This window comes from Anoplopoma fimbria, chromosome 7 (assembly GCF_027596085.1).
Source record: "Anoplopoma fimbria isolate UVic2021 breed Golden Eagle Sablefish chromosome 7, Afim_UVic_2022, whole genome shotgun sequence".
NCBI classification, from domain to species: domain Eukaryota; kingdom Metazoa; phylum Chordata; class Actinopteri; order Perciformes; family Anoplopomatidae; genus Anoplopoma; species Anoplopoma fimbria.
Genome location: NC_072455.1, coordinates 10257052 through 10283453, shown reverse-complemented (window position 1 = coordinate 10283453; position 26402 = coordinate 10257052). Strand labels below are relative to the sequence as shown.

Genomic DNA, 26402 nt, shown 5'->3' with positions numbered 1-26402 from the left:
GCTGCTGCTTCCACTGACCTTCCTTCTAGATCTTCCCCTGAAGCCCTTGGTGACGCACGCTTCCTCTGATCAAGATGCCCTACGATGTTTGTTGTTTAAAAATGGAAGTCTTTTTTGTGCTGTGACACTCTTCCTTCTTTCGTTCACATTGTGTTTCATTTGCTCTTTTTGTGACCAAAGATGGAACCCTGCATTTTTGTCGGATGATCATTTTTTGTTTTTACCTTTTTGGCTGCTGTGGTGTGATAATGGTTTGCACACCAAAGGTGGATCAAAGTAAAAAGGGGGCATCTTGGACGTTTGGCCCCACGCACAGGCCTCTTCTTGAAGAAACATTTGTACATAGAGGAGATGAAAAAATCATGCTTGGACTGGGTAAAAAAAAGTCAAGAAATTCAAAGCATTTAATAGATTCGCCTACCTAAACCTGCTGTACATGCACCGATTCAGCTGGAGAATGGCCACCGTACAGACGACATTAATGTTACAGAGAGAATCATTTGGGAGGAGTAAATGTGTGTATCACCATGGACTCTTCATACAGCCAAACATCACCCTGCTGATCTGTTTACAAAGGCTCTGTGATCACACCTTTTGTCTTCCCTCTGACCTTTCTTTTGTTTTTGTCTTTCTAATGTGTGTTGTGCATTCACATTTATCCGTCACAGAGCTGCCCCTTCTCTGTATGTGTGTGTGTATATACAGTGTGTGTGTCTACTGAGAAAGAAAGTAGAGATGAGTGATGTTTTGATGCACGTAGCTCCTGTCGCCCGTGTGTCACCCGCCACCTTCACATTCTCCTCACTTCATACTGCAGCGGTGCTCATGTAACTGTCGTCCATCAAGCCTTTTAAAGAAAACGGCCGGCTTTGATTTTCTTCTTGTCAACAAATCCCACGTGCAGAGCCAGACCAACAATGAATTGGCATACTAACAGCAATTGTGTTTGAACCAAAGCTTGATATATCTTCTTCCTCTGTGCCATAGAGCTCCATTGTTCAAAAACACATCAGTGATCCTTGCACAGGATCAGATGTTCCTTGCAGTACAGTTGAAATTAGTGGACATGTTTTAGGTGAACATTCCATGACAAAGTCAGACTATAATGTTACCTGTAAGTGCTACTCAGCCTTTAAAACAGTTGTATAATGTCCTTTGTGGCTCTAGAGGAGTTCTGTCCAGTCTGAGATTGTAACCCCAATGATGTCATAGTGATGTCATCAGGGTGGTCTCCTTAGAGGCTACAAAAATCTTTAACTGAAAGCCTGCGTTACAAGATGGATATGTGTTTGAACAATGTTGGTGCTCATCAGGCAGGGTCTAATGAAATAATGCATTATGGGAGATGTAGCAGTGTTTTGGAGGTTATAAGAGAGAATAAGAGTCTTTATTTACAAGATTCTAGCTTGTCTTTCTGCCTGTTGTTTTTCAACAATTACCACATTTTAATTATTTATCTATTTAAATGTATCTGTTATCATGTGTGATGCTGCAAATAAATCACCATGTGCTTAAATTACATAATTTAAAGTTTCCCCCTTTATCCATTTGGGCTACTTAATTAAGTCTGCAAATTATGATGCTTTCTCATCGTAATCATATTTTTCTACAATGAACCAAGGAACCACGCTAGGGAGGGAGGACATCCTGTTTCACAAAACTGTTTCTTTGGTATTTAGTAATGAATGCAATTAAAGGAGCTAGCATGAGTGCTGTCATTCAATACAAGTCAATCCATAGACACCATCCTGCTGTCCAGAGCACCAAATGTGGTCTGAAATCAGCAGGCTGAAAATAGTCCCTAACAAATGCCCTATTTCCTCCTGTTTGAGTAAATACAGTGACCAGCAGGATATTACTGATTCCTTTAAAATAATAAAACTATATATTTGTAAGCCAATGGGTTTGGGGCTGAGAGGCACTGATAGTACTGAGTACTGAGACACAGACTAACACATTGTTGGTTTTGATCTTTTAATGGGGTTTGTTGACAATAATAAAATATGGAATACACGAGACGCATAACATGGAGATGCTTTGCTTTAATTGCTGTTGTTGCTTTGACTTTTTCTTGTTATCACTGCTATCAAAGGATTCACACATCTACTTAAAATCAAAGTAAAGTCTGACTTCCACTGACATCAGTCTTCACATAGCCTACTTCTACTTCCTTATTTATTTATTGACGTCCATTTGTGATCCCTGTATAGTCCAGTCTAGATCCAGTAGATGAAGTTGAGAGTGGTGTGTATGTTTGGGTGTGTGTTTGAATGTGTTCTGAAGCTAAACGTAAAAACAAATAAAGATTTTTTGTTTGCGATCAAAGATAAAGAGGATTGGATTTGAACGCTGGTTGAATTGTGTACAGGCTGATGAAGTATGTTCATCTACAGTCGAGACTTTATCTATGTGACAATACGATCCTCACATTGCCCTTTTACTTTGTGTGTGATCCGATGGAAGAATAAAAAGAGACCACTGATTTGATAAATTAGCATCTTGTTTCCATGGTAATAAGAATATATACATATTAACAGTGCAAATATCTATGCGGGCATGTATGACTTTATCAAATTATGACTAAAAAAACAAACCTGAAACGCTAACAAGGCATAGCAGCTGCAGTGTGTACATGGCAGAACAATAAAACTGTACATGAGTCAAACGGTGAGTGATGTCATTCTTTCTAACAGCAGCTGGAGGGAGTAATGCTGATTGGTGATGTCCAGACTTTTGGACAGTGCATGACTAAAAAGAGAGAAACTTTTTGAAGCCACTCTCTGTCATCCTGCCTCACACTCACCTCTCAGCCACTCCCACCTCACCAGCCTGTCACAGCTCTGCCCCTTCTCCCCTGCCACTCTGGGTACATCCCAAGGCCGTTTCTCAATACCAAGTATGGTCAAGTGTGGACTTGCAAACTTGCAAGTTAAGACTTGGATAGTTCGACTCGGGAGTACAAACTCCCGAGGATGGGAGGACGCAGTACGGTCATTTTGCAATTGGAACAGCAGCGAACTTGATGACGTCACCGACGTCACCAACTCAACTCGTCGGTCCCGCCTACTCCGGTTATCTTCAGTCATATATATTGACAATAAAACGAAATATGATATAAAACACAACCCTGCCTTTTTTCGTTTTCATTTAGAAAATATTAAAATATTAATATGTATATATTTTGTGTTACATCTGCAACCACAACCACAGAGACACCGGAGCCAGCGGCACATCTGGAGAGGCCTTGCCGAGATCAGGCTGCTGTCAGCGGGCTACATGAGCATCACCGCCCGGTCTCCTCTCTGGTCCTCTCATCTCCGACAAACGTCGGCGCTTTTTTCAAACAGGCTCTATCTTGATAAATTGACCGCATATTTTAAGTCTTAACAACTACATTCTCGCTTAAAAACATCTTAAAACTAAATTCCGTTACACAACAACAGCAGTATTTAGACAATGATAACTGACATTGTCGTCTCTTGTTTGCTGGTGAAATGCATTCTGGGAGACTTGGCTGTCCAAAGTCCACACAAGTCTCCTCCGATGCATCCCCGATATAACGGGCGGAGCAAGGACACTTCCGGGTATTTGGACCGTACTTGGCTGAATGCGAACTTGTGTATTGGAACAGTACTTGGGCCGCGCTAGATGACGTTTCACAAGTTCAGGAGGACACAAGTACAGAGAAGTTCACATATTGAGAAACGGCCCAAGTCTCTTATTTGTCCTCGCTTGAACCGGAAGTTGTTCTGCGCCGCCATATTGACGTCCCAAAGCTCTTATTTCGGCATCGATGAGCAAGGAGGCACGAGATCATCCTTCCAGGAAGTGTTGTGAGGGCCGACACGTCCCCTCATCGTTCATCAGTTATTTGATTGGACACTTCAGCCGATCGTATTGATCTGATATAGCTCATCATCACTGGAGTTTTTATACCAGAGTGATGACAGATCACAGATCGAACAGATTGAAAAGTCAGAGAGAGATAAAGAGTTGCAGTTGGAGTCTGTTTGTTAGTAGAAACACTTTATACATAATTTCTTGTCATTTCCATTCAGTCCTGTGAGGCTGATAATTCCTGAGTGTAGGTTTGATGAGTTATGTAATTCCAATTCACCCCGAAACATTGAGCCTAATAAATTAATTCCAGTGTTTAGGAGAAACCATAATCATATTCTGGATTGTTTAATAATGAAATCACAATCCGAATTTCAAAACATACAGACGTTAATAATTAATAAACAAGACAAACGCATTCCACCGGTAGAAATCGGTCCTGCGCTTATGAGCAGGACACAGAACACAGTATAAATACTCAGTGCAGTTTGTTAAACAGGTAACAGGCTACAGAGAGAAATACATTTCTACTCTGGCAGTGACGATTACTTTGTGTCATTATTAATATTAGTACAGTGATGATTACTTTGTTTCATTATTAATATTAGTACAATGATGATTACTTTGTGTCATTAATATTAGTACAGTGATCATGTGTGCAGACACAAAATCAAAAGTCTCTCCAGCTGTTAAAGCCGACTGACAGCTGATCCAGCTGTGATCAGCGGCCGCCGTTCAGAAAAAAACAGACGTTCATCAGAAACAGACGTCGCTTCAAGTGACGCTTCAGAGGAAAGGACGTCGCATGTCTCTTAAAACACATTTATTTGTTTCATCTCTCCTCGGATGGTTTCCTTGCATCTCTCCATGCATCCCTGGTGGGCGGGACTAAGACACAAGGAAACGACGCAAGAGAGAATCGGGAGGAGGCAATTTAAGAAACTTGGGATGTACCCTCTATCTCTCACTCACCTAATCAGTGCACCTGTCAGCCACACCCACCTCATCAACTCAATCACTCTCACCTGCCCACTCTGCTGCACCTACTCACCTCAGTAGTTAAACCCCAGTCACTCACTCACTTGTTGCCAGATCGTTCTCCGCACTATGCCAGACTTTCACGCAGTCATCTTCGGACTGATCCCCTGGTACCAGCCTCGCCTGCCTCGGACCCTCTGCCTCGTCTCTGCCCCGGTAAACGCATCAGCCTTCTGTCCCCCGACCTTGAGTTCTACCTGTATTACCGGCTGGAGTTACCTGTGAGTCTGCTCATGCCCGGTTTCCTTCTGTTTGTTCAATCCTGAATTAAAACCTCTTCCCAACAATTCCTCGTGTCTGTCAAACTGGTCGTGGGTCCTAAGTACAATCGTTACACACAGGGTAACGGTTCTTCTTGGGCTACTCCTTTTCTGTCGAGCCCCACGTTGGACACCACGTGTTAGATCCGGGTGATAAAGCCCAATACAGGACAATATACTGAACCAGCTCTCCGTTTAAAGGGTCCGAAGCTCCAAGCCCGTATTAAGGACACTTGGAGACTTGTTTAAGCTGGTGTTCGAGGAAACTCGCCTGGCTAATAACTGCCGTCGCTCCTGACGTCTACCCTGCTTCCACCGACAACTGCACACAGCAGAGAGGCCCCTTTGGCCGTGCTCAGCTATCAGTCACGTCAGTTAATGGCAGCTTTCCTCTAATGGACCTAGGCTCTTGGTAGGTGCCAGTATAGTCTTTAAAGGCTAGGAATTAGCCCTGAGGGTCTGTTTTAGTGGACTTGGAACCAAAATAACCATTAAGAACTCTATTGTTGTCAGGCACACAATACTTAACTTTTTACTACCACAAGTACTCTTCAATGAACTCTCAAGACATTGTACTTTAAATTGCAGATTAGATATTTATTGCAGGATATTTTAGCAGGGGCGAAGCAACAGCTCAAATACTTATTTACTTAATTTCATTACAGTCCAATCATTCCGTTTAATTTCCTACTGAGACGAGGCTAGGTGGAAGTCCTCTTTTGATGAATTAATCCTTTGCGGTGTAGAAGGGGGTGATTCGCATGCATGGCGAAGCGCCCGACGGCTCCTGCCAGGATGAAGAAGTTCCTTTAAACTGCGATCCTCTTGACTCCTTACAAAGTCACAGAAAACAGTGTCTTTCTTCTCCTGTTCATGCAGGGGGGAAGTGAGAAATCTCCGTCAGCCAATTCCCGCTTGCAATCGGTGTACTCTTGAGCAGAGCTGAAGTCCTCTGATGCTTGTCCCGGTCGATGTCCTCAGCTGTGTGCCAGTCATTGTCCCAAGCAAAATCCCCTCCCGATGCTCCGAGTCTTCCCTTTTTATTGTCCAGTTGATCCATCCTTCTTTCCCCCAGTGGCGAATCGTAACCATCAGAACGGGCCCTTCTATACCTCCCTACAAATAAAAAAAATACTAACTAGAAATATGGTCGTCCCTGGCCGCTTTTATGTTATATGCAAAACATAATGTTACTGCTCCATCTTCAAAAGATGTTGTTCTAGTTATGCACACGCGCGCTGTCGGACGTCACGACGGCAGTCACTTTATGAACAACAATCATTCAAGTGTGTGGAAAGAAAATGCAACCAGTTGCCACTTTCAGAGTCGGCTATCAATCGCTAATTAGCACTAAGCTAGGTTTTGTGAGCAGGTGTTCTAGAATACCCTGGAGCCGGGAACATTCTGAGAGAATACGCCCATTGGCTAGAAATCCAAATATGATTGGTTGATCAAATTGTCAATCCAAACGTACGCTCTCATTACGTTCCATTGTCAGGGCATTCTATCGAGGAAATAGAACACCCTGGATGGATGATATTCTACCCAGAGACACGTAGAGAAAAATATCTGATTGGTTGCACTTTTTTTCCAACATTAAACCACTCAAATGCGCAAAGCATGGATGGAAAACAACAGAAACAGGCTCTAAACAGCAGTATTTGCAATTTCAGGTCATTTTCATGTAAAACTGTAGTCAACCCCACATTACTGCCAAAAGCTGCCATTTATCACTTTAAAGCTCCCAAAACACATTTCTGCAGCATAGTGACTGAAGTTTGGATAATGTGACTGAAATTTGGATAATGTTCAATAATACATAGTTTAGATGATTTCCATGAAGAAACGGCTCGAAACAGCAGTATTTGCAATTTCAGGTCATTTTCATGTAAAACTGTAGTTGACGCCACATTACGGCCAAAAGCTGCTATTTATCAATTTAAAGGTCCCAAAACACATTTCTGCAGCATAGTGACTGAAATTTGTATAATGTTCAATAATACATAGTTTACACGATTTCCATGAAGAAACTGGCTCGTATTTGCAATTACAGTTCATTTTCATGTGAAACTGTAGTCAACACCACATTACTACCAAATACTATTTATCACTTTAAAACCTCTGTCGTGCCAAAAGCTGCTGATTCTCACTTCTCAGCTCCAAAACACATTTCTGCAGGATAGAGACTCAAATTCCGATAATGTGAAAGAATTCACAGTTCATATTATTCAGATCAAGATACCAGCTCTACAAAGCAATATTTTATATATCTCAAGTCACTTTCATATAAAACTGTAGTTAACACCACTATGTGACAAAAGCTGCTGATTCTCACTTTTAAGCTCCCAAAACACATTTCTGCAGGATAGAGACTCATATCTGGATAATGTGAATTAATTCACAGTTCCTATGGTTCAGATCAAGATATTAGTTCTAAATACAAGTATTTCCAATTTCAAGTCACTAGCATGCAAAACTGTATTGATCACCACTATACCCCCAAAAGCTTCTGATTCTCACTTTAAAGCTCCCAAAACACATTTCTGCAGGACAGAGACCCAAATCTAGATTATTTGAAAAAATATATAGTTCATAGGATTCAGATGAAGATACTAGCTCTAAACAGCAGTATTTCCAATTTCAAGCCACTTTCAATTACAGGTATTCATAAAAAGTATCTGAAATTGGTAAATCTGCTGATTAGCGTCTGTGACTAGATAGAAATCACTTATTTTTTCAATTAAATTTATTTTCTATAGCCCAAAGTCACAAATTACAAATTGTCTCAGAGGGCTTTACAATCTGTACACATGCGACATCCTCTGTCCCGGAACCCTTACATTGGCACAGGAAAAACTCTGGAGAGCGACAGAGGACGGATCCTTCTCCCAGGATGGACAGAAATGCAATAGATGTCATGTGTACAGAATGAACATAACAGAGTTACAACACATTCAATGTATATGACGTAAATGATTCATATAATAAGAGTATTAAGCAGAGTAAGGAAGGAAACAATTAAGACCACTTATACTAACAGCTGCAATGGATATAGTAGAATTATAATAATGATATAGGGAATAGTAATAGTAATGTGACTAATAATAATAATGGTAGTAGCCATTGGTGTCAGCAGGGCCACAGCAGGAGGCACGGCCACGGTCCAGATTTACCCACGATTCATTGAAACCTGCGAGGCGAGAAAGCACAAGGACTCCGCGGAAGAAGCAAAGTCAGTAATGTGCATAGATAGGACATGAATACATAAAGATGGAGGGAGAGAAGAGGAGTGAGGAGCTCAGTGTATCCTAAGTAGTCCCCCGGCAGTCTAGGTAGTCCCACGGCAGTCTAGGCCTATAGCAGCATATCTAGGGGCTGAACCAAGGCAAACCTGAGCAAGCCCTAACTATAAACGCTAACAAAAAGGAAGGTCTTCAAAGTGGTGAGTTTGTCTGCCCCCCGGACTAAACTGGAAGCTGCTTCCACAGAAGAGGAGCTTGATAAGTGAAGGCTCTGGCTCTCATCCTACTTTTAGATACTCTAGGAACCACAAGTAACCCTGCATTGAGGGAGCACAGCTCTCTAGTTGGGTAATATGGAACTATATGTTCCTTTAGATAAGACGGTGCCTGGCCAATTAGAGCTTTGTAGGTGAGGAGAAGAATTTTAAATTCTATTCTTGATTTAACAGGGAGCCAGTGCAGAGAAGCTAATACAGGCGTAATATGATCCCTTTTCTTAGTTTTTGTTAGAACACGTGCTGCAGCATTCTAGATCAACTGGAGATATTTAAGAGACTTATTAGAGCAGCCTGATAATAACGAATTGCAGTAATCTAGTCTAGAGATAACAAATGCATGAAATAGTTTTTCTGCATCGCTTTGAGACAGGATTTGCCTGATTTTCGAAATGTTACGTAAGTGCAAAAAGGCTGTCCTTGAAACTTGTTTTATATAGGAGTTAAAAGACTTATACTGTGTATTATTTCACATTATGCATATTTGAATGTTTCTGCTGTTTTTTTGGAATCTTGAGGTAAGAAATGTTGCAGTTTGACAGTACAGCGATGGAAACTAAAATTGTTCATGACAAGTAAATGACATTGGTAAAATTGCTGTCTAGATGCAGTTACTTAGATAAACTGATATAAACTTTGTATTCTTTCACATTATCCATATTTGACTGTTTCTCCTGCTCAAACGCATTTCAGGGCCTTAAATAGAGAAATGATGCCCTTTACAGTGATGGAAATTAAAGGCAAGATTACCGTCCAAAGCTGCATTTCCAAAAGATGTTTCAGGCTGAGAATATCCCAAAAGTGCATTTTGTGAAACAAAACATAATTTACATGATTTGGTAAACTCTGGTAAACTGGCAGTATTTTTTTATTAAGTGAAATATTACCTTGCTTTTAATGTTGAATACCAAAACTTCATACTGACCTTTAACTAATAATTAACTATTTATTGGGTTAATCCATCCATCCATTTGGTTATCCAGGTCAAGGCTTTTAATATAATAAAACTCGGGGAACCCTGCAAATACCCTGGGTATTTTTCAGCATTTGGTATGTTCAGGTGTTTCAAGGGCAGTGAGTATTTACGGTAACAGGAGTCAACTTGAGCACACATAGTACAAAACAAGCTTACCAGCATTGTTCAAAGGAATTGTTCTACATTTTGGGAAGTATTTGCTGTCTTCCCAAGAGTAATAATATGAGAAAGTAAATTGCATTCTCATGCCTGGGTGTGTATGGAGCTGGAAGCAGTCAGTATGAAGACTGCAAGCAGGAGAAAACCGTTCAAAAATACGCCTGCCAACACTTCTAAAGCACAATAATTACCATTTTATGTCTCTTATGTTTAATTCATTCACAGAAAGAACAGAAATATTAAAAACGACAATCTGTAATTTGTGATGGAATTTTTAGTTTTATCTCAACCAGACAGGTTTAAGTTTATCCTGTGTAAGGTGCATCACGCTTCGGGTCTTTGGGCTGCTAACCACATCCCGGCTAACTATTAGGAAAATAGCTAATAATTGTATCTCCTAAATAATGAAACAATTTCCTTAAAGAAAGCTACACTATGTCACAGCACTTGAGTAAATGTATGCGATTGTTTAAGGTTGTACTGCTTTAATCTTTCTGAAACTGTGCTTCTTCCTGACAGTAAGATTGTGTAAGTTGTGCCACTGAAAACATGATACTAAAACAATCTGATAATACCAACACAGAAGTTATGAAAGTGATTTATTTCAGGATGCAGGTTGAGTGCAATAAGCTTCCTCGAGAGGACACACCATTATTTTAATAACAAAATCAATACGTCAAACAAAACCAAAAGAGAGAGGAACAGAAAAATGGTGTGGTTAATATTACATGGTCTTGCCATCAGGTGTGAGGATCTTCACTATTTTATCGGAATATTATTATTCCCACTTTCCCTTTTGTTAAGGTTAGGGGCACTGATACATGACAACTCATCACTAGAAAACTAAGAACAAGTGAACATGAGCAGAATATATACTAAAGGTGTAAATCAGAATGAGTGAATCATGAGTGAGTGATCTGCTGTATGTATCAAGGCAAACCAAGGGTGATCCTGGTGGTAATGGTAGCATTGGTAGTCCGTAAAGGCTTTCCATCCAAAGACCTTTTGATTCATAGTCTGTAGCTTTGATCTGTTGTTTTGTTTGGTACGTGTCAACAGCATATCTTACAACATACGTGCAACCAGAAATATAACCAGCATTTACACAAAAACTGATATCAAATATATTCATATACATAGTTGTCACTGTGTAGTTGTGATTAGCTTTTTAAGACAAGGAAATTATTTTCAGTTAACAATGAAGACCATAAAAGTATCTTGCACATAGCTTTACACTGAAATTATCGAAATGGATACAATGGAAAAGGAAACTGTAGACAGTGAGATTCTTTTCAACTAAGCAAATATATTTGATGCAAACCAAATTAGTGTGTATTTTAGTAAAAGTGTAAAGCCCTCACACACTTATGTCAAATGGGACATGTACAAAGTAGAGATTGTTCATATTTAAACATTTTCATACAACAAACCAAACCTTAAAGGTGACATTATTCCACTGTGGGCTGTGCCTAATATAGGCTAATACAGTAAAATACATCAACTAAACTTTTATGATAGCGTACGACTCCAGGGGAATATGTCCGCTTTGAACTCTGACCCAGGAAGTTTGGAGAGGAGGAGGAGGAAGGGACATACTCTAATTTGAAAATAATAATCTTGAAAACTGCTCAGATTAATATCGGGGGTTTAGGCACCATAGGACAGACAATGAGCTCCTTCAAAGGTGTTTCTGAAGTACACAAAAAAATCTTGAAATGTGTGAGTGATAAACAAGAATACAAGAACATGAATGCAGTGTGATTTTGGAAAAAAAAACCAATGTTTTGTGGACATACAGTATATTCCAAAGAAGCTGTGAGTGTGAATTCAAGAAAGTGCAACACCGCCATCTTCTGTTTGCATGCAAACACTGTCATATGCAAACTCACTTTATTATATCCTTCAGTTGGGATACCGTTATTGCCTATTTGTGGCAAAGGGTTAAGAGTAAATATATTTGTTCTGTAATTATTTACTATCTTACGCAAACTACTCTTAATGCTTGAAAATAATCGTAGTGCACCCATCTTTGGCCACTACCTACATTCAGTGGCAATGGCCTTTTGGTAATGGTTGGTTCAACCCTCACTGACTGTTGATATAACTGGAAACCAGTGTAGGTAGTCACTGCTTTTGAGTGTCTGCAAGTGAGAGACAATGTACGCACAGATTTTTTTTTCTTTTCAAAATACAGAGTGTCCTTAATGTGAGCCATCAAGACCTCCTTTCCCCCCAACATGCCCCCACCTCAAAGACAAAAAAACAAAACAAAAAATTACATTATAGGTGGAGGTGAAGGGTTCAGGAGGCCATAGTGTGGAGGTAAAAAGGAGAAGTAGAGGAGAGAGAAGGAGGAAGTCCAGGTGGAGTCCCTATGCTCGTTAGCCAGATAGATTAGCCAGCTAGATTAGTTTAGGTGGCTAACTAACCAGCTAGACTCATCTAGCTGATGTCATGGCAGTCATCAGCTGGTCAAGTAACTGTGTAGTTCTCTGGAGTTGATGCTCAGGACCACACCGGAATGGCTGCCTGGCAACAAGAGGGAAGGAGAAACACAACAGAGACAAACTTAAATTATTAGTAATTAAAATTAAAAGTGTGACACACCGTTGAGGGAAATGTTTTATATTTTACCTCACTACAGCAACGGTACAGCAGCAGTAAAATGCTGCTTTCACATTCACGTATTAGTATTATTAGCTTTTTTATCTTAGCATACTGCTGCCACCATATATCAATTTATGGACTAGTTTGACACTGTCAGCAGACACCGTCAGCAGAAGTATGTATCATGTCACAGTGCTCATGCACACAAATGTGCATTTTTGGTAGCATATAGTACCCATGTAGTACCCATGTCAGTAAGGATTAACCCATTCATTACTTTGTCAATTGATTGTTTAATTGTTTAGTATCTAAATTATCAAGTGACATCTTCCAATGTCTTGTTTTCCTCGACCAACAGTCCAAAACCCAAGATGTTACTTTTAAAATTACATTAAAAAAAGTAAAGCGGCAAATTCTTACAGAAGACCAACTAACCAACTAATATTTGGCCTTTTTCCAATTCATTATAATTGATTAATCTTTCTTATATAGAACTATTCAGCAGTTCTATATAAAAGTCAAACAAAACAGAGATCAGCATATCAAAACATCTCTTCAAAACACCACTTGTGATGGAAAAAAAAAATTCCACCAGGTGATTGGATCTTTATATCAGCTTGACATCCATGCAAAATTAACAATGTTGAACTGTAACTATATATGGTAACTATTTAAATGTAGGTCACACTCAGTGAAGTAGTAAAGTAGAAAAGGGAGTAACTTTCAAATATTGTCACAATGGAATTGCTTGATTTTCTACATAAAGATGATTTTGTGTTACTTCCAGCAGTATGACAAACATACGTTTATGTATGACATACATACAACAATCTACAGGTATATTCCTTATTTTGTAATAAAAAAGAATGAATACATTCTTAATTCTTCCTGGGGATATTAATCCTGGTTATAAATATCCCCATGAAGAGCTGGTGACCACGGTTAACCTTCCACAATGTACCCTGATCTTTGCTATTATCATATCACATCACATCACATCACATCATATCTAGCCTTACATTATTTTTAGAATAAGGGGCATGAGTCACAATAAGCAAATATTAATTTCATAATCACAAAATAAATTTCTTGATTAACCATGATCCATGATACATTTGAAATTGTTATAAAACACATTCAATTTGGTAACAACTGCAAAAAACATAACGTAATCTACCCCATATAGTGATATGATCTCCTGTTTTGTTAATTTCAGACCAGTTTGGCACAATAACATAATATTGCTTATTGGTATGATAGGATTTGACATGTGTGTTTCCAAGCCAACAGGCTTTCACAATACTAGATAAGGATGTAAAAGGGGGCTCCTCCAGTACCTTAGTGTGTGTAAGCCTCTGGTGTTAGCAGCTGGGGTTTTAGTAGCAGTGGTTAGTGCTTAAGTCCTTATAAGGGAATGGAAGGCGGTGCTACCTCCTGCGTTACCTAGAGTCTGCGTGTCCAGATCATCGTCGATGAACTCCTCACCCTGGATGATGTGCTGGGTGTCCTCGCTGTGATTGACGGGGCTGGTCATCTCCTGCTCCTTCTCGTTGTGCATCTGAGCATAGACGTTGCGGCTACCTGGGAGCTTCCTGAAAAACAGTGGGGGGGTCCTAAGCCAAGGACTGTGGGATTTGTTGTTTTTGTAAGACGGGGTCATGTTTTGCACTTCATGTTTTAATTTAAATTACTTTTGTTGTTTGTGTTTTAGAATTAACGAGGTGCTGCTTTTTGATTCAAAAGATGTTCCACAGAGAAAGATGCACAGCTTTATGGGGATTAAAAAGTGTTTGCTGTAGTGAAGAGAAGCTAGCTAACATTGCTAACAATGTGACGTAAAAGTACCATGATGAAATAAAAACAGACTGTGAAAAGTAAAAGTAAAAAAAAAAAACTATTTTAATAATTTCTTTGATTATTCAATTTAGTATTGTAAAATAGTTTATATAATTTATTCATATGATTAGTTTTAAATGTTATTATTTATTTAATACTGAAACACTTTCGGCTTCAATGCATTTTGGTCCGGTCTGAAACATCTTCAATGACATCAATGTTTCACCTAGTGCCACAAACACATCAATGTTTTGTTATCCAGTGAAATTAGTCAAGACCTGAAAAATATTGGTACAAACATGGTTCCTGTGAAGATGTGATTATGACTTGCGATTGATTGCATTTCTTTTTTTTACATTTGGTTCGGATTGAAATGTCTCAGTAATTATTTGATTGATTGCCATGAAATTTGGTATTGGCGTTCATGTGTCTCACAAGATGACTCGTAGTAACTACGATGATCCTCTGAAGAGCAATCAGCATATGTCCAATATTTGGGTTTATGACCAAACTTTGTATTTTGTGTTTATTGGCACATGTATTTGCATGCTAACACACTAAACTAAAACAGTGAATAAAGATAACAATGCCTCCAAAATATATTCATGTTAGCATTGTCATTGCTGGCATGTTAAAGCTGATGATAGCATTAAACATGGCTGTCTAATCTTAGGGCCCCATTTTCTAATTTAAAGCAAAACAGTAATCATTTTTGCAGCTATTTTAGATCTAATCTTTAGATGTTAATGCTTATTAGATAAGGTCACATTTCAGTCATTTTTATCCCTCATAGTTTAAGACGACAACAATTCAAAAACGTTTTTTGTCCAGTTTTAGTCGCCAAAATGTTATTACATTTTAGTGTTAGTCTAGTCAATACTGTTAGTCATAATGTTTCCTCCGTCATGATCTTGGTTTTATTTTAGTATGTTTCCTGTTTTATTTTGAAGTTCCCTGCCTCTTGTGTTCATTTCATTTCCTGCCTTTGTATATTTTCCCACTTTTGTAATTGCCCTGATTAAATCCACCTGTAATGTTTTAGGCTTGTCAGCCTTGCCCTTTTCCCTTGTGTTTCTCCCACCTATCAGCTTTCAGCCTGCCCTCATGCCTGCCCACCTGTGTCTTGGTGTCTGATTAGTTTCTTGTGTATTTATAATCCTGTCTTTTGTCTGCTAGTTGTTGGTTCGTCTGGTGTGTCTACTGTATTTCTGCCTTGTTATGTCTATGTTCCTGTGGATATTCCTGTTTCTCTTCCTCTTCATTTTTTTGTGTTGGACTTACTTTTGTTATTACCTCCATGTAAGTTTTGTTTTGGACTCTTGTTTATTAAAATCCATATTTAATTATCCCTCTGCTCCTCTCGTGTGTCTGTGTTTGAGTCCATCTCCTGTTGCCTCTTTACTGCAACCCTGACATTATCTCTTTCTTTTTTTTCACTTTGTTTTAGCCAAAATAATCATTTTGTCACTTTTGTAAAACTTATTTCATGTAAAATGTATCTTATCATTATCTGATAAAAACACACACTAAATGTTTAAGAATGCAGCTAAAGGGAAGGTCATTTCAAGCAAAAACAATATTCAATAGTCACTGGGGAACTTATTGATCATTCTTTGTGCACTCTGTGAGCACAAAAATATCCCACAGACGGCCAAAATTAGTTTCATGTCACTACCAGTTTTAGTCGCTAAAAAGTGGTTACATTTTAGTCAACTTTTACTCATTAGATGTAGTCAAAATGTTTCCTCTCTTTTTTTATTTTGTGTAAGTCCTGTGTCAAATGTCCTTTTCCATTAGATTTTTGTGAATATTTCAGTCAATCTATTCAAGCCAAAACAATAATTTGGTCATTTTTGTAAAACGGATTTCATATAAGATTTTGTCTTATTATCTGATAAAACACACACTAAAATGATTAAAATGCAGCATTAGGGATTGACATTTCAAAACAGCAGAAACTATTTTTAATAGTCACCAGGAACTTATCGATCATTCTTCGTGCTAAGCACCAAAATACCACATAGACAGGATAAATGAGTTTCAATGTCACTACAAGCTATGTATTTATCATCATGATGTACCGGAGGGAATTTTAGGGCATTTTGTGCTAGGTTCCTCTTGATGTTTGAAAATATTTCAAATTTAACAATTTTCAAAACATCAAGAATGAGCTTGGACTTCAGAGTCGCTTGGGGGTTCCGTTAAAAAAAGGGAGCATAACTATTAAAGTGAATAAATTAGGAATTAAATATTATAGTTTTAGTCTTATCCATCTCTGTTTTCCCCTTTATTCACCAATTTATGCACATGTAGGCAACAGGGACATACTAGCAAATACAAAGGGAAAAACAGTCATTGGTTTGCAAAACATAAAAATGAAGAAGAAGAAAAAGGAGGAAGCAAAAGTGAAAGGGAGAGCATGTGGTATTAGCTCACCGGCATCAGGAGAGATATAAAAATTGCTGAATATATTTTATTGAACTGTTGGGTATTGTATTGTATTGGGTATGTGCCATTAATATCTGTAGTGTTAGGAGAGCCAACCATTGTGAGCTGTTGATTTCTTTTCTACTTTTTCAGTTCACTTCTATTGTTTTCTCGGGATTGTTAGGGCTACTAGAGGCATTATAATTTGTGGTGAATATGTATTGGGTATATCCAGATTACAAGTAGGCATGCGGAAGGGGATAATGGAATGCTTTAGCCAAGGAATTAGGATAATGCGGTGGTTACTCCTTTCCATAAATGTTGTATTGGGGTACAGAGTGAGCCTGAGTGCTTTGAGGTAATCGTTAGTTGTGTTGACCGTACATTGAGTCTATGTGTCTGATTCGGTAAATTCCATTATGTGCATTTTGTGCTGTGTGTGTATTATGTAGACTTACCTTAGTATCCACAGACATGCTGAAGACATTATTACATATTCTATTCCAGAAGTGGTTATTGGTGTGGATGTTGACTTATTTTCCCCATGTTTCTATATATATGAGGTGCATTAAGTAGAGTCACTCAGTTTATACGGTTTTGACAGAGGTTTGTTTTATCACCAGCACACAATAATTGTTCCAGGTCTGCTGAATTTCTATTTTTGCCATGATGGAATGTTTTAATTGGATGTTTTAAAAGTATTTAAGTTTTTTGGCCAAAAAGTCTGGATTGTGCCATATGGGTATTTCATTGACATTCATTTCCACCAAACTGTCGGAGTTGTGGCGGTTTTCTATGTTTTTGAAGCAGCTGAGGCTTTTGATTAAGCCACTGGGGTGTGGTGATAGGTTGCGTGGACCCATTTGATAAGGTATTGTAATTGATTTGCTAAGTATTGGTTTGGAAAATTGGTGCTTCCATGCCTCTTTGATGTTTTGCTTCTTCTTATGTGTTTAGTTTTTGTCTGTTTATTCATTAAAATGTTGTTAGTAGCATCTCCAGGATGCTGAAACATTCCAGGAGCTGGGTTGGGGTCATTCTAAATAAGTTCTGGATTCTAGGTTATAGGCCCATTGTCAGTAGTAGTGTCATTGTTAGTAGTGGAGTGAGTTAAGTTGAATTAACTCTGACAGCTTGGGGGAGAATTTTATACCTTAATATGTGATGTTGCCAGTAGCGATTGGTAAGTGGGGGCTTTTTTATGTATTGGTAGGATAGTTGATTTATTCCAGTTTGATGTGTAGTCAGAGATGTGTAGTTGGAGAATATATTGCTGGTTTTGGTTCTTTGATTTATTGATTTGGATAAGTGTTCATCGTCTTCATATAGTCTGCATCGTCTGCATTTTATGAATGTTATGTTATGTCACTGGTGCAAATGCCTATGATATTGTTGTGTTTGCATTAGCTGCTGCTAATGGTTGGATAAAGAGTGTAAATAGTGAAGGTGAGAGTGGACATTCTTGTCTGGTGCCTCAGGTCACGTCCACACTAACCCGTTTTCAAATGAATCCGCATATCTTTTTTCCCGTTTGCACCGAGCGTCCACACTACACAGTGTTTTAGGGCACCGAAAACGAATAAGTTTGAAAACGCTCCCGAGGAAGGATAAGTTTGAAAACGCCGCGTTTTCATGATAGTGTGGATGACTGAAAACGAAGAAGTCCGAAAACGATGAAGTAGGCACCGGCGTTCGCTATTTGATTGGTTCTTAGCAGTTATGACGTGTCATTCCCTGATTCGTCACCCCCTTACCACGTGACCCTTTTCCAGAAGAGAACAACAACAACAGCCTTGATACCGATCGCTTACCAGGTTAATTCAACATGGATAATGTGGTATGTGTTACAAATGTTTGTACATAGATGTTCAACTGTAGGGACTTAGGACCAAGGGGAACACAGGTGATGCATGGCAACCCAGAGGGGATTCACGGTCTTTGGCTTCAGCTGGAATCAGCTGTTATTGGAGCAATTAGCGAGCGGCTGTCCCGCTGCCTTATCAGCCTTACGGAACGGACTTCTGACGGACTTGTCTTGACCAAATGTATGGACCCATAATCTAGTAAACTTCGTTTAATAACTGTTCATTTAAAGTAAATTTGCTGTCTGTGTGGGAGAGATAGAGTTAGACCTGCAGTGTTGTAACTAAGCTTGAAAAATAAAACTTCTAAAAACTTTCACGAAATGTGTCTGTTTGAGTTTATGGAGGAAGATTTTAGAGGAAGTTCTTAAGTATCAAGCACGATGAGTATCAAGAGTAGTGTAATCGTATTATCTGTAACCAAGCAACCAATGTACTAACTGTTTACACCGGCACGCGCATGCCCAGTGTACGTGAATAGTCACGTGATATTCGTTTTCAGGGGAGCAAGTCTGAACGCACATCATTTTGAAAACGATGCTGAAACGCATGTGTGGACGGAGATCTTAAAACCCCGTTTTCATTTGAAAGCGAGGCCACGTCCACAAGTTTTGTCAAATTATGTTGCCAATTATGATTGCTGCCCTTGGTGTGTAGTAGAATGTTTTAAAAAATGTACTCTCTTTGTATTATTAGAAAATGTTCCGTTAACTTTGTCAAATGCCTTCCCTGCATGTTTTGAGCAGTATTGAAATCAGTGCTTTGATCATGATAGGGGATGGATTCAATGTTTATCTCTTTTATTGCCAAAAGTAATATAAAGTCCGTAGGGAATTGATCGAGTCGAAGGATTTAATTATTTGACATTTTGACATGCCAAAGCTCTTGATATGGCTTACCTTTTGAACTTGTAAAGGATGAAGAAGCAGGTGGCGATGATGCTGATTGAGAAAATGACTGCTAGAGCCCAAACACCTGGACCTCCAACAGCTCCATGGTAGCCTGGGGTAATGAAGTACACAAAAGCAAATCTATAAAAATGCATAATGAGATATTTGTTCTGATTTAAAAAATGTTACTATAGGCAAGTATAGTGAGATAGAAAAAAACATTGAGTCAATAACTGTATAAGCAAAGGGACAGAATTGGTAAGAAGAAAACATCCAACTGAACTAAACATAATTTTCATGCAAAACAGGGCCATTCATGGAAGGATTGTCAGGTTGATGAGAAAGCACTGCAGAGTACCAAGAAGACAGATTTAAACTGTGCAGGATTTGGGTTTGTTTGGAAACCAGGAAAGAAAAGGCACAGGAATCAAAGAGCATTGGGGTTAAGCATCAAGACAGAAAGTTACAGGTGTATGGTTCATTAACGCACCAGTCTCTGTTGCTGTATCTGTTGAGTCATTAGCAATTAGACTTTGCCCTTGGAAATAAATCAATAACATGCAATTAAAAAACATAAAAATATAGTTTTTAAAAGCAGACCATATGGGAAGCAATTTAAAAAAGTAATATACGGTACCTGTGTTCGGGTCAGCTAGCATCACCAACACTTGTAGTCCTCCACGCACAACAAAGCTGACATTGTTGCTGTTGAAGGCTTGTATGATGGCTGGAATATGCTGTGGATAAGAAAATATCAAATTATGGGGAAATACTTGTGTAAAGTAGTTAGGGAAGACACATTACACTTTATTTTACATTACAACTACACTGTCAAATCCTACAACCCTCTATCCCAGCATCTTTAAAACATGCAAGGCAGGCTACATAGTATGTGACACGGAGGGACTCAGTGTCCACTGCTGAGTGTAGCATGGAAAGGAGCTGGTAATTAGAGCTAACCAGCAGCTACTGTCAGACTGTGTCTCTGCTTGGGGAGATTGACCGTCAATAAAAGCCCATTCATGTCCCTTTGACAGAATCCCTGTGTACCTCTACTATGAGAGGCTCTTTGGTGTGCATCCGTGGGGGAGTGTCAATGCATAAAATAGCCTGAGCCCTGTTGTTTATCACTGTTAGCTTTACTGTCCATCAGCTCTTGTGTTGTATTTACTGAGAGTGCAGAGAAATAAATCTTGTTATGTACAATGTCGTTTTTCCGCCGGTGCTTATCAGGCTTGCTAATACTAACTCTACCAGTAGCTATGAGTTGGAGGCACAACCTGAAACAACATTAAGCCAGCTTTTTGCTACTTGGTGCGACCAAAGACTTCAGCTGGACTGAACGTCCAAATCCAAGAAGACAAACAAAAGCTCATTTTGAGTAGAAAAAGCTGTTTAACACAATGTGAGTTTTATTAGAAAAAATTGTCTGTATTAACATTATATGCCAATATGATTCTATGTCAGAACCAGAATCAGAAACAGTTAATTTGCACAAATTTGACTTGATTAGTGAATAACAACAGTACAATAGTACTAAAAATAGAAATTTGAAAATATACAATAGAATATGAAAACAAATTAAACAAATGTATAAGTGTATGTTGAAAAATGTCATAAAAGTGTCTGTTTTCATAGTGTACAGTTGTGCAGGAATGTGCAAATGATATCGAGGGTGTAAGAGTCCGAGTCAGTGCGGTCCCTGGCTTTGTTGATCGCGACTGCAATCGCCAAAAAACTGTTTTTGTGGCGTGAAGTTTTGGTCCTGCTGGACCTCAGCCTCCATCAGAGGGAAGTGACTCAAGCAGTTTGCTTCAAGGGGGAGAGGGGTTGACCCCAATCATTATTGCTGGCCTCAGGGTCTCGGAGGTGTACAAGTCATGGGGGAATGGATTCCTCCAGAAATCCACAACTATCTCAACAACCATCTGTCGATGTATCCCGCAGGCTGTTCCTGGTGGTCGGGAGTCTAGAATAGCGCTATACAGTCCATTTCCCGTTTAAGTTGTTTGGTCATCACCAGATCACAAGATGGTCAATCTCTTGTGGGGATGAGGCAAAATCCTTGCAACCAGAGATGAGTTCAATGAGGGTGGTGTCATCCGCAAACTTCAGGGCTTGACGGAAAAGAGCATTTACCCCAGCTTCACATGCTGCTTCTTGTCCGACAAGAAGTCTTTGATCCACCAGCAGCTGGAGTCGGGCAAGTGCTGCTGCAGCTGCAGCAAAGCTGGGATGATGGTTTTGAAGGCAGAGATGAAGTCAACAAACAGGATCCTCGTGTTTACACACCTATGGCACAGCTAATTCAGGAGCAATTTGGGGTTCAGTATCTTGCCTAAGGCTACTTCCACATGGAGACTAGAGGGATCAAACAGCTGATCTTCCAATTAGTGGATGATCAGCCTCTACCTCTGAGCCAGAAATTAGGTGGACTATGACATGGTGTCCCATGTGCGAGAAACAGTATGTTAGGTCCCGCTGATATATACTGTAACCGGTGAAATGTCAGGGCCTTCAAGGTATTAAGAGAAAGCCCTAGAATTATCAGATAACAAAAAATAAAAAAACATATCTGATTAATTCTATAAATAAAATAAAATAAAATTTAAAATTACGCCGACTTGTTTCTGTTGTTTTCCGTCCATGCTTTGCGCATTCGAGTGGTTTAATGTTGGAAAAAAACAGTGCCCTTTTCAAGATGACTGTTCGATGAAAAGATGGACATTGTTAAAAAAAAGGATCAGCTTTATGACAGGGTTATTGAAAAAATCATCCAAAAGGACAGGAGGATGGATTTTGTCTTCAAGTGAACGTCATTGGTGAGTGAAACTTTGACATTTGTATTGCTGGTTTTGCTTCAGTGTTGCATCTCGTTGAACTGGTTGCATTTTCTTTCCACACACTTGTTGAATGATTGTTGTTCATAAAGTGACTGCCGTCGTGACGTCCGACAGCGCGCGCATGTGCATAACTAGATCAACATAATTTTTGAAGATGGAGCAGTAACATTATGTTTTGCACATAACATAAAAGCGGCCAGGGACGACCATATTTCTAGTTAGTATTTTTTTTATTTGTAGGGAGGTATAGAAGGGCCCGTTCTGATAGTTACGATTCGCCACTGAATGTAACAGTGATCCAAAGTGTTCTTCTCTCTTGTTGAGCATTTAATAAACTGTCTATATTTTTGGAGTTCATGATTGAGATGACTTTTGTTAAAGTCGCCAAGGGCAAAAATACTCCGGGTTTGCCCTCTCCACACAGTATCCAGTCAGCAAGTACTGTGACTAGTACACGTTGGTCTGCGGTGGAATATAAACAGAGACCCGTATGAATGAAACAAATTCACAGAGGGAATAGAAGGTTTTGCAGTAGATGAAAATTGATTCCAGATCATGAGAACAGTGCTGCAGAATCACTGTGACATCATCATTACACCATCCACTGCTGGTATAAAAATTCCTTGAACTTTCTTGCTGGAGACCTGAATTTTGTCCAGTTTCTGTACAGTGAGAGCATGTTGCAAAGAAATATCCCTGGTAGCAGTGTGCAAAATCTGAGCTGGCGGGGTTTCCAAGTCCTGCAGCTTAATTTGTAGGGCAAGAATGTATTCGCTGGATATGCTTTTCTGTGAATGTGAATTTACCTTATCTACAAACATGCTCGTCTTGGCTGATTTCCTATCCAGTGGCAGGACGTACAAGTCAGCAGTGGTGGGGAGGCCTGGCTTCACCACTGTAACCAGGGACTCTAGAGGGACACCTGTGGTCTGAGGTCAGATGGTCAAACGTCAGTCAGAACTTACTGCACTAATATTCATATGTTAACAATGAAATTAATTAATGACTATGCATAAGGTGAAAGGGGTCATTAGTAGTGATAAACCCACAAAAAAATAACAGGAACTCTGCTATTTCTTGGTTCCACAGAGCTTTTAGGCTTCATCTAAATCATTGGTTTGGTACTTGGCCCAAAAACTGCTCTCATTAACATAGCCAGAGGCCTGTTAAGAGTAACTTTTTGTAAGATATCATTTAATACATTGTGCTAGCAGGTGAACATAGTGGAGCATTTAGAAGTTAAAGTGCCAGATGTTTCTTCCCACGAGTTGGTATAGTGCCAAACAAGGCAAAAAAGTGAATATTTGATTAAATATGTGTCAGGTGGACACAAAAACAAGCTGCTCCTACCAATGCTAATGAAACAGTTTGCCAAAACCTTCGCCATAGCAAACTATAAGGTAAAATATAACTTCATATTTCAATACATTTAAAGTAAATTGTATTTTGGAATCTTCTGAATTATTTCACCAACCAAATTTAGCCATGTTTGCAGTAAGGCTCTAGGAATTGCAATGACACATGCGGACATTTGTTGTGTGATGGATTTGATTGAATTACAATGGAATTTGGTACAAATATTCATGTGCCCTTCAGGATAAACTGAAGTGACGTTAGTGGCTACTTAGTCTTTTTCTTGGACCATCATCAGGACAGTTCAGGTCAGTGTGTCCAAAATCCAAAATTTCAATCACCCTCACCTGTACGTTTATATGCCAACGCCCTAATGATGGTTAATAAACATTATACTACTTTGTTAACTTGATGAAAACAGAATGTTAAAATTGTCATTGTGATTGTCAATGGTAGCATGCTGACAATAGCAAGTATAGAGCCAAAGCCTTAGCTAGCATTGCTGTAGACTCTGTAATCTCTACATCCTACATTTATTTATTTCCTAACTGTTTTATTATTCCTGTTTTGTGTCTCCATGTGGGGCCCATGGTAGACATACATTAGATGTTCTTCTTCTACTAAGTTCATTATTTTGAGTGTATCATGAAAACCCACCACCTAAGAAAAGCATGATTTAAAACTTATTTTTCAAGTCCTACCTTAACAAGTATTTTGGTGACCACCTGGCCGATGTCCTCTCTCCACTCTGGAATGTTAGGGTTGAAGTTGTCCAGGCTTGTGCTAAAACTGAGAGGGATGACCTGGAAGTTATCTGTGACAAAACAAGGGAGTAGTTAGCAATCATCACAGTCATCATTCAAAACTCTAAGTTTAATTAATTTCATAAGAGTGTATGAATAGAGACAGTAATGCCACATATCAAATGTGGTGTATATACACCATATTTCATTATGAAAAAAATGTGATTTGAACATTTATGAGTGTGAAGTTTAAAATCTTTAGATTTTACTATAACAACTGAGGAGTGGATGGAATAGCCAGAGATTTATAGACAAACACACACTTAAAAACAAACATTAAACATACATTTCATTCATATAGTTTCATTCCTATATTCTTTCAATATTTGTTCCACATCGACCCAAGTCTACAATTAGGTTCTTTCAAATTCCATTGTTACCGTAGACTCCAACTGTCCGGGTATCCTGCACCATAGATCGGCCATTAGAAGCCTGAACAGTGACTGAAACCTCTCCTGTCTCTGGGAAATGAGTCAAAAGGCTGTTCTGCAGAGTCATTGTAGGCTACAGGAGAAAGTCACAACAGGTTGTCCGTTAGTTAGGTTAACTGTCTATACAGGATGTGTCTGAAAAGTCTGGGATCACAAAATGGCTTCCATGATGACATGTTGTAATTGGGCTAAACTGTCAACCTTACTTATGTTGGCTATAAGTTATATTTTAAACTAACAATGTATGTACAGTGGGAAAGCAATGTGCCAATGTGAAAGTGATTGCTCCTATGAGCGATACATGTTTAGAGGATTTTCAGCTGAATCTGCAGCTCCCTTCGTCCTTACAAAGTTTTACAGTGAGTTTCAGCTCATTGTTTAACTGTCTGCAGCTCGACAGTTAAACAATGAGCTGAAACTCACTGTAACATTTCTTTCTACAATCAACACTTGAAATGATGAAGGCACTTGCAAATGACAAGGTAGTACAAAATGTAAACCATACTTTGGTGTTTCATTTTTTACCTCTTTACTTAAGATTTCATTAAACGTTTTTTTTTTCCTTTTTACAAAAAGTACCAAAACACTGGCAACAAGGAAGATCTTGGGTAGATAATAATGAGAATAAATATGAAACAAAATGAGAATAAATATGAAACAAAATTTAAAACAAAATTTAAATCATACCCCCCTAAATCATACCCCCCTAAACTAAAAAGAAATCTGGTTTGAATTGAAATCAAACACTTTTACAAAGCTTGTCTTGTTTTGGAGATCAGCCACAAAAAAATGTATTTCAGTATAGATAGATAGATAGATAGATAGATAGATAGATAGATAGATAGATAGATAGATAGATAGATAGATAGATAGATAGATAGATAGATAGATAGATAGTGACTTTGCTGTTGCGGATATTACTGTTGCTGCCCTAGAAAGAATATTTACCTTTTTTCAAACTATAAATACATTCTAAACGTATTCTGAATGTAATTGTTGATTTTGTTTTTAAAATTGTATATTTATATTGCTATATATATAGCAATTATTTATTCATAAAAACAACTGAGTATTTATAAGAGCAGCTACTAGTATTAATGAAATCCTCAAGATACCTATCCCTATCTGAATGCCACCGTAGTTTATCGACACTCTTGCAAAGGGAGGGGTGAATGGAGGGGTATTTAGTTGTTTGCAACCTGCAATCTGCAACCCCAACACTTCATGTCATAACATTTTACCCACTGTTCCTTTCTTTTTGGAGATCATAAACAGAACTTAAAGAGTGTCAATATTCAAATATTACTTTGAATCATTCATCAGGTGGACACAAACATTCCTCATTCAAACAAATGATATTGTTGCTCTGTATCTACTGGATATAAATATAATTTGTTTTGCTAACATGTTCCTTATAACAACTTTAAGAAGGTGATGATATGTAAATGTTGTATTCTCAGCTTGTTATGCTGCCCCAAAATGGTTAAAAAGATAAACTAATATGGTTTTTCAGGGTCTCAGAATTCGTAAAAAAAAAAAAAGCTGTAAAGATTTAATATAATT

General features: G+C 38.6%; 1 protein-coding gene and 1 long non-coding RNA gene across 3 annotated transcripts; both read right to left on the bottom strand.

Annotated features, from left to right (window-relative positions):
• Positions 1–12110: 12110 nt before the first annotated feature.
• LOC129093144 (VPS10 domain-containing receptor SorCS2-like) lies at positions 12111–20124 on the bottom strand. 2 transcript variants are annotated; one of them, XM_054601062.1, is made up of 5 exons: positions 20047–20124; positions 19900–19947; positions 19419–19521; positions 13838–14019; positions 12111–12316 (listed from the first exon to the last, which is right to left on the bottom strand). In XM_054601062.1, exons 1-5 carry the CDS (start codon positions 20066–20068, stop codon positions 12252–12254), a joined length of 420 nt encoding a protein of 139 aa, XP_054457037.1. In that variant the 5' UTR covers positions 20069–20124; the 3' UTR covers positions 12111–12251. The 2 variants fall into 2 exon arrangements, with proteins under 2 accessions (XP_054457037.1, XP_054457038.1); XM_054601063.1 differs by lacking the exon at positions 19900–19947 and having other exon boundaries at positions 20047–20110.
• A 2991-nt stretch (positions 20125–23115) lies between these two features.
• Positions 23116–24837, bottom strand: LOC129093145 (uncharacterized). Its single transcript, XR_008531281.1, has 3 exons — positions 24789–24837; positions 24307–24419; positions 23116–23181 (listed from the first exon to the last, which is right to left on the bottom strand). It is a non-coding gene; the product is annotated as an uncharacterized LOC129093145 (long non-coding RNA).
• Positions 24838–26402: the final 1565 nt, after the last annotated feature.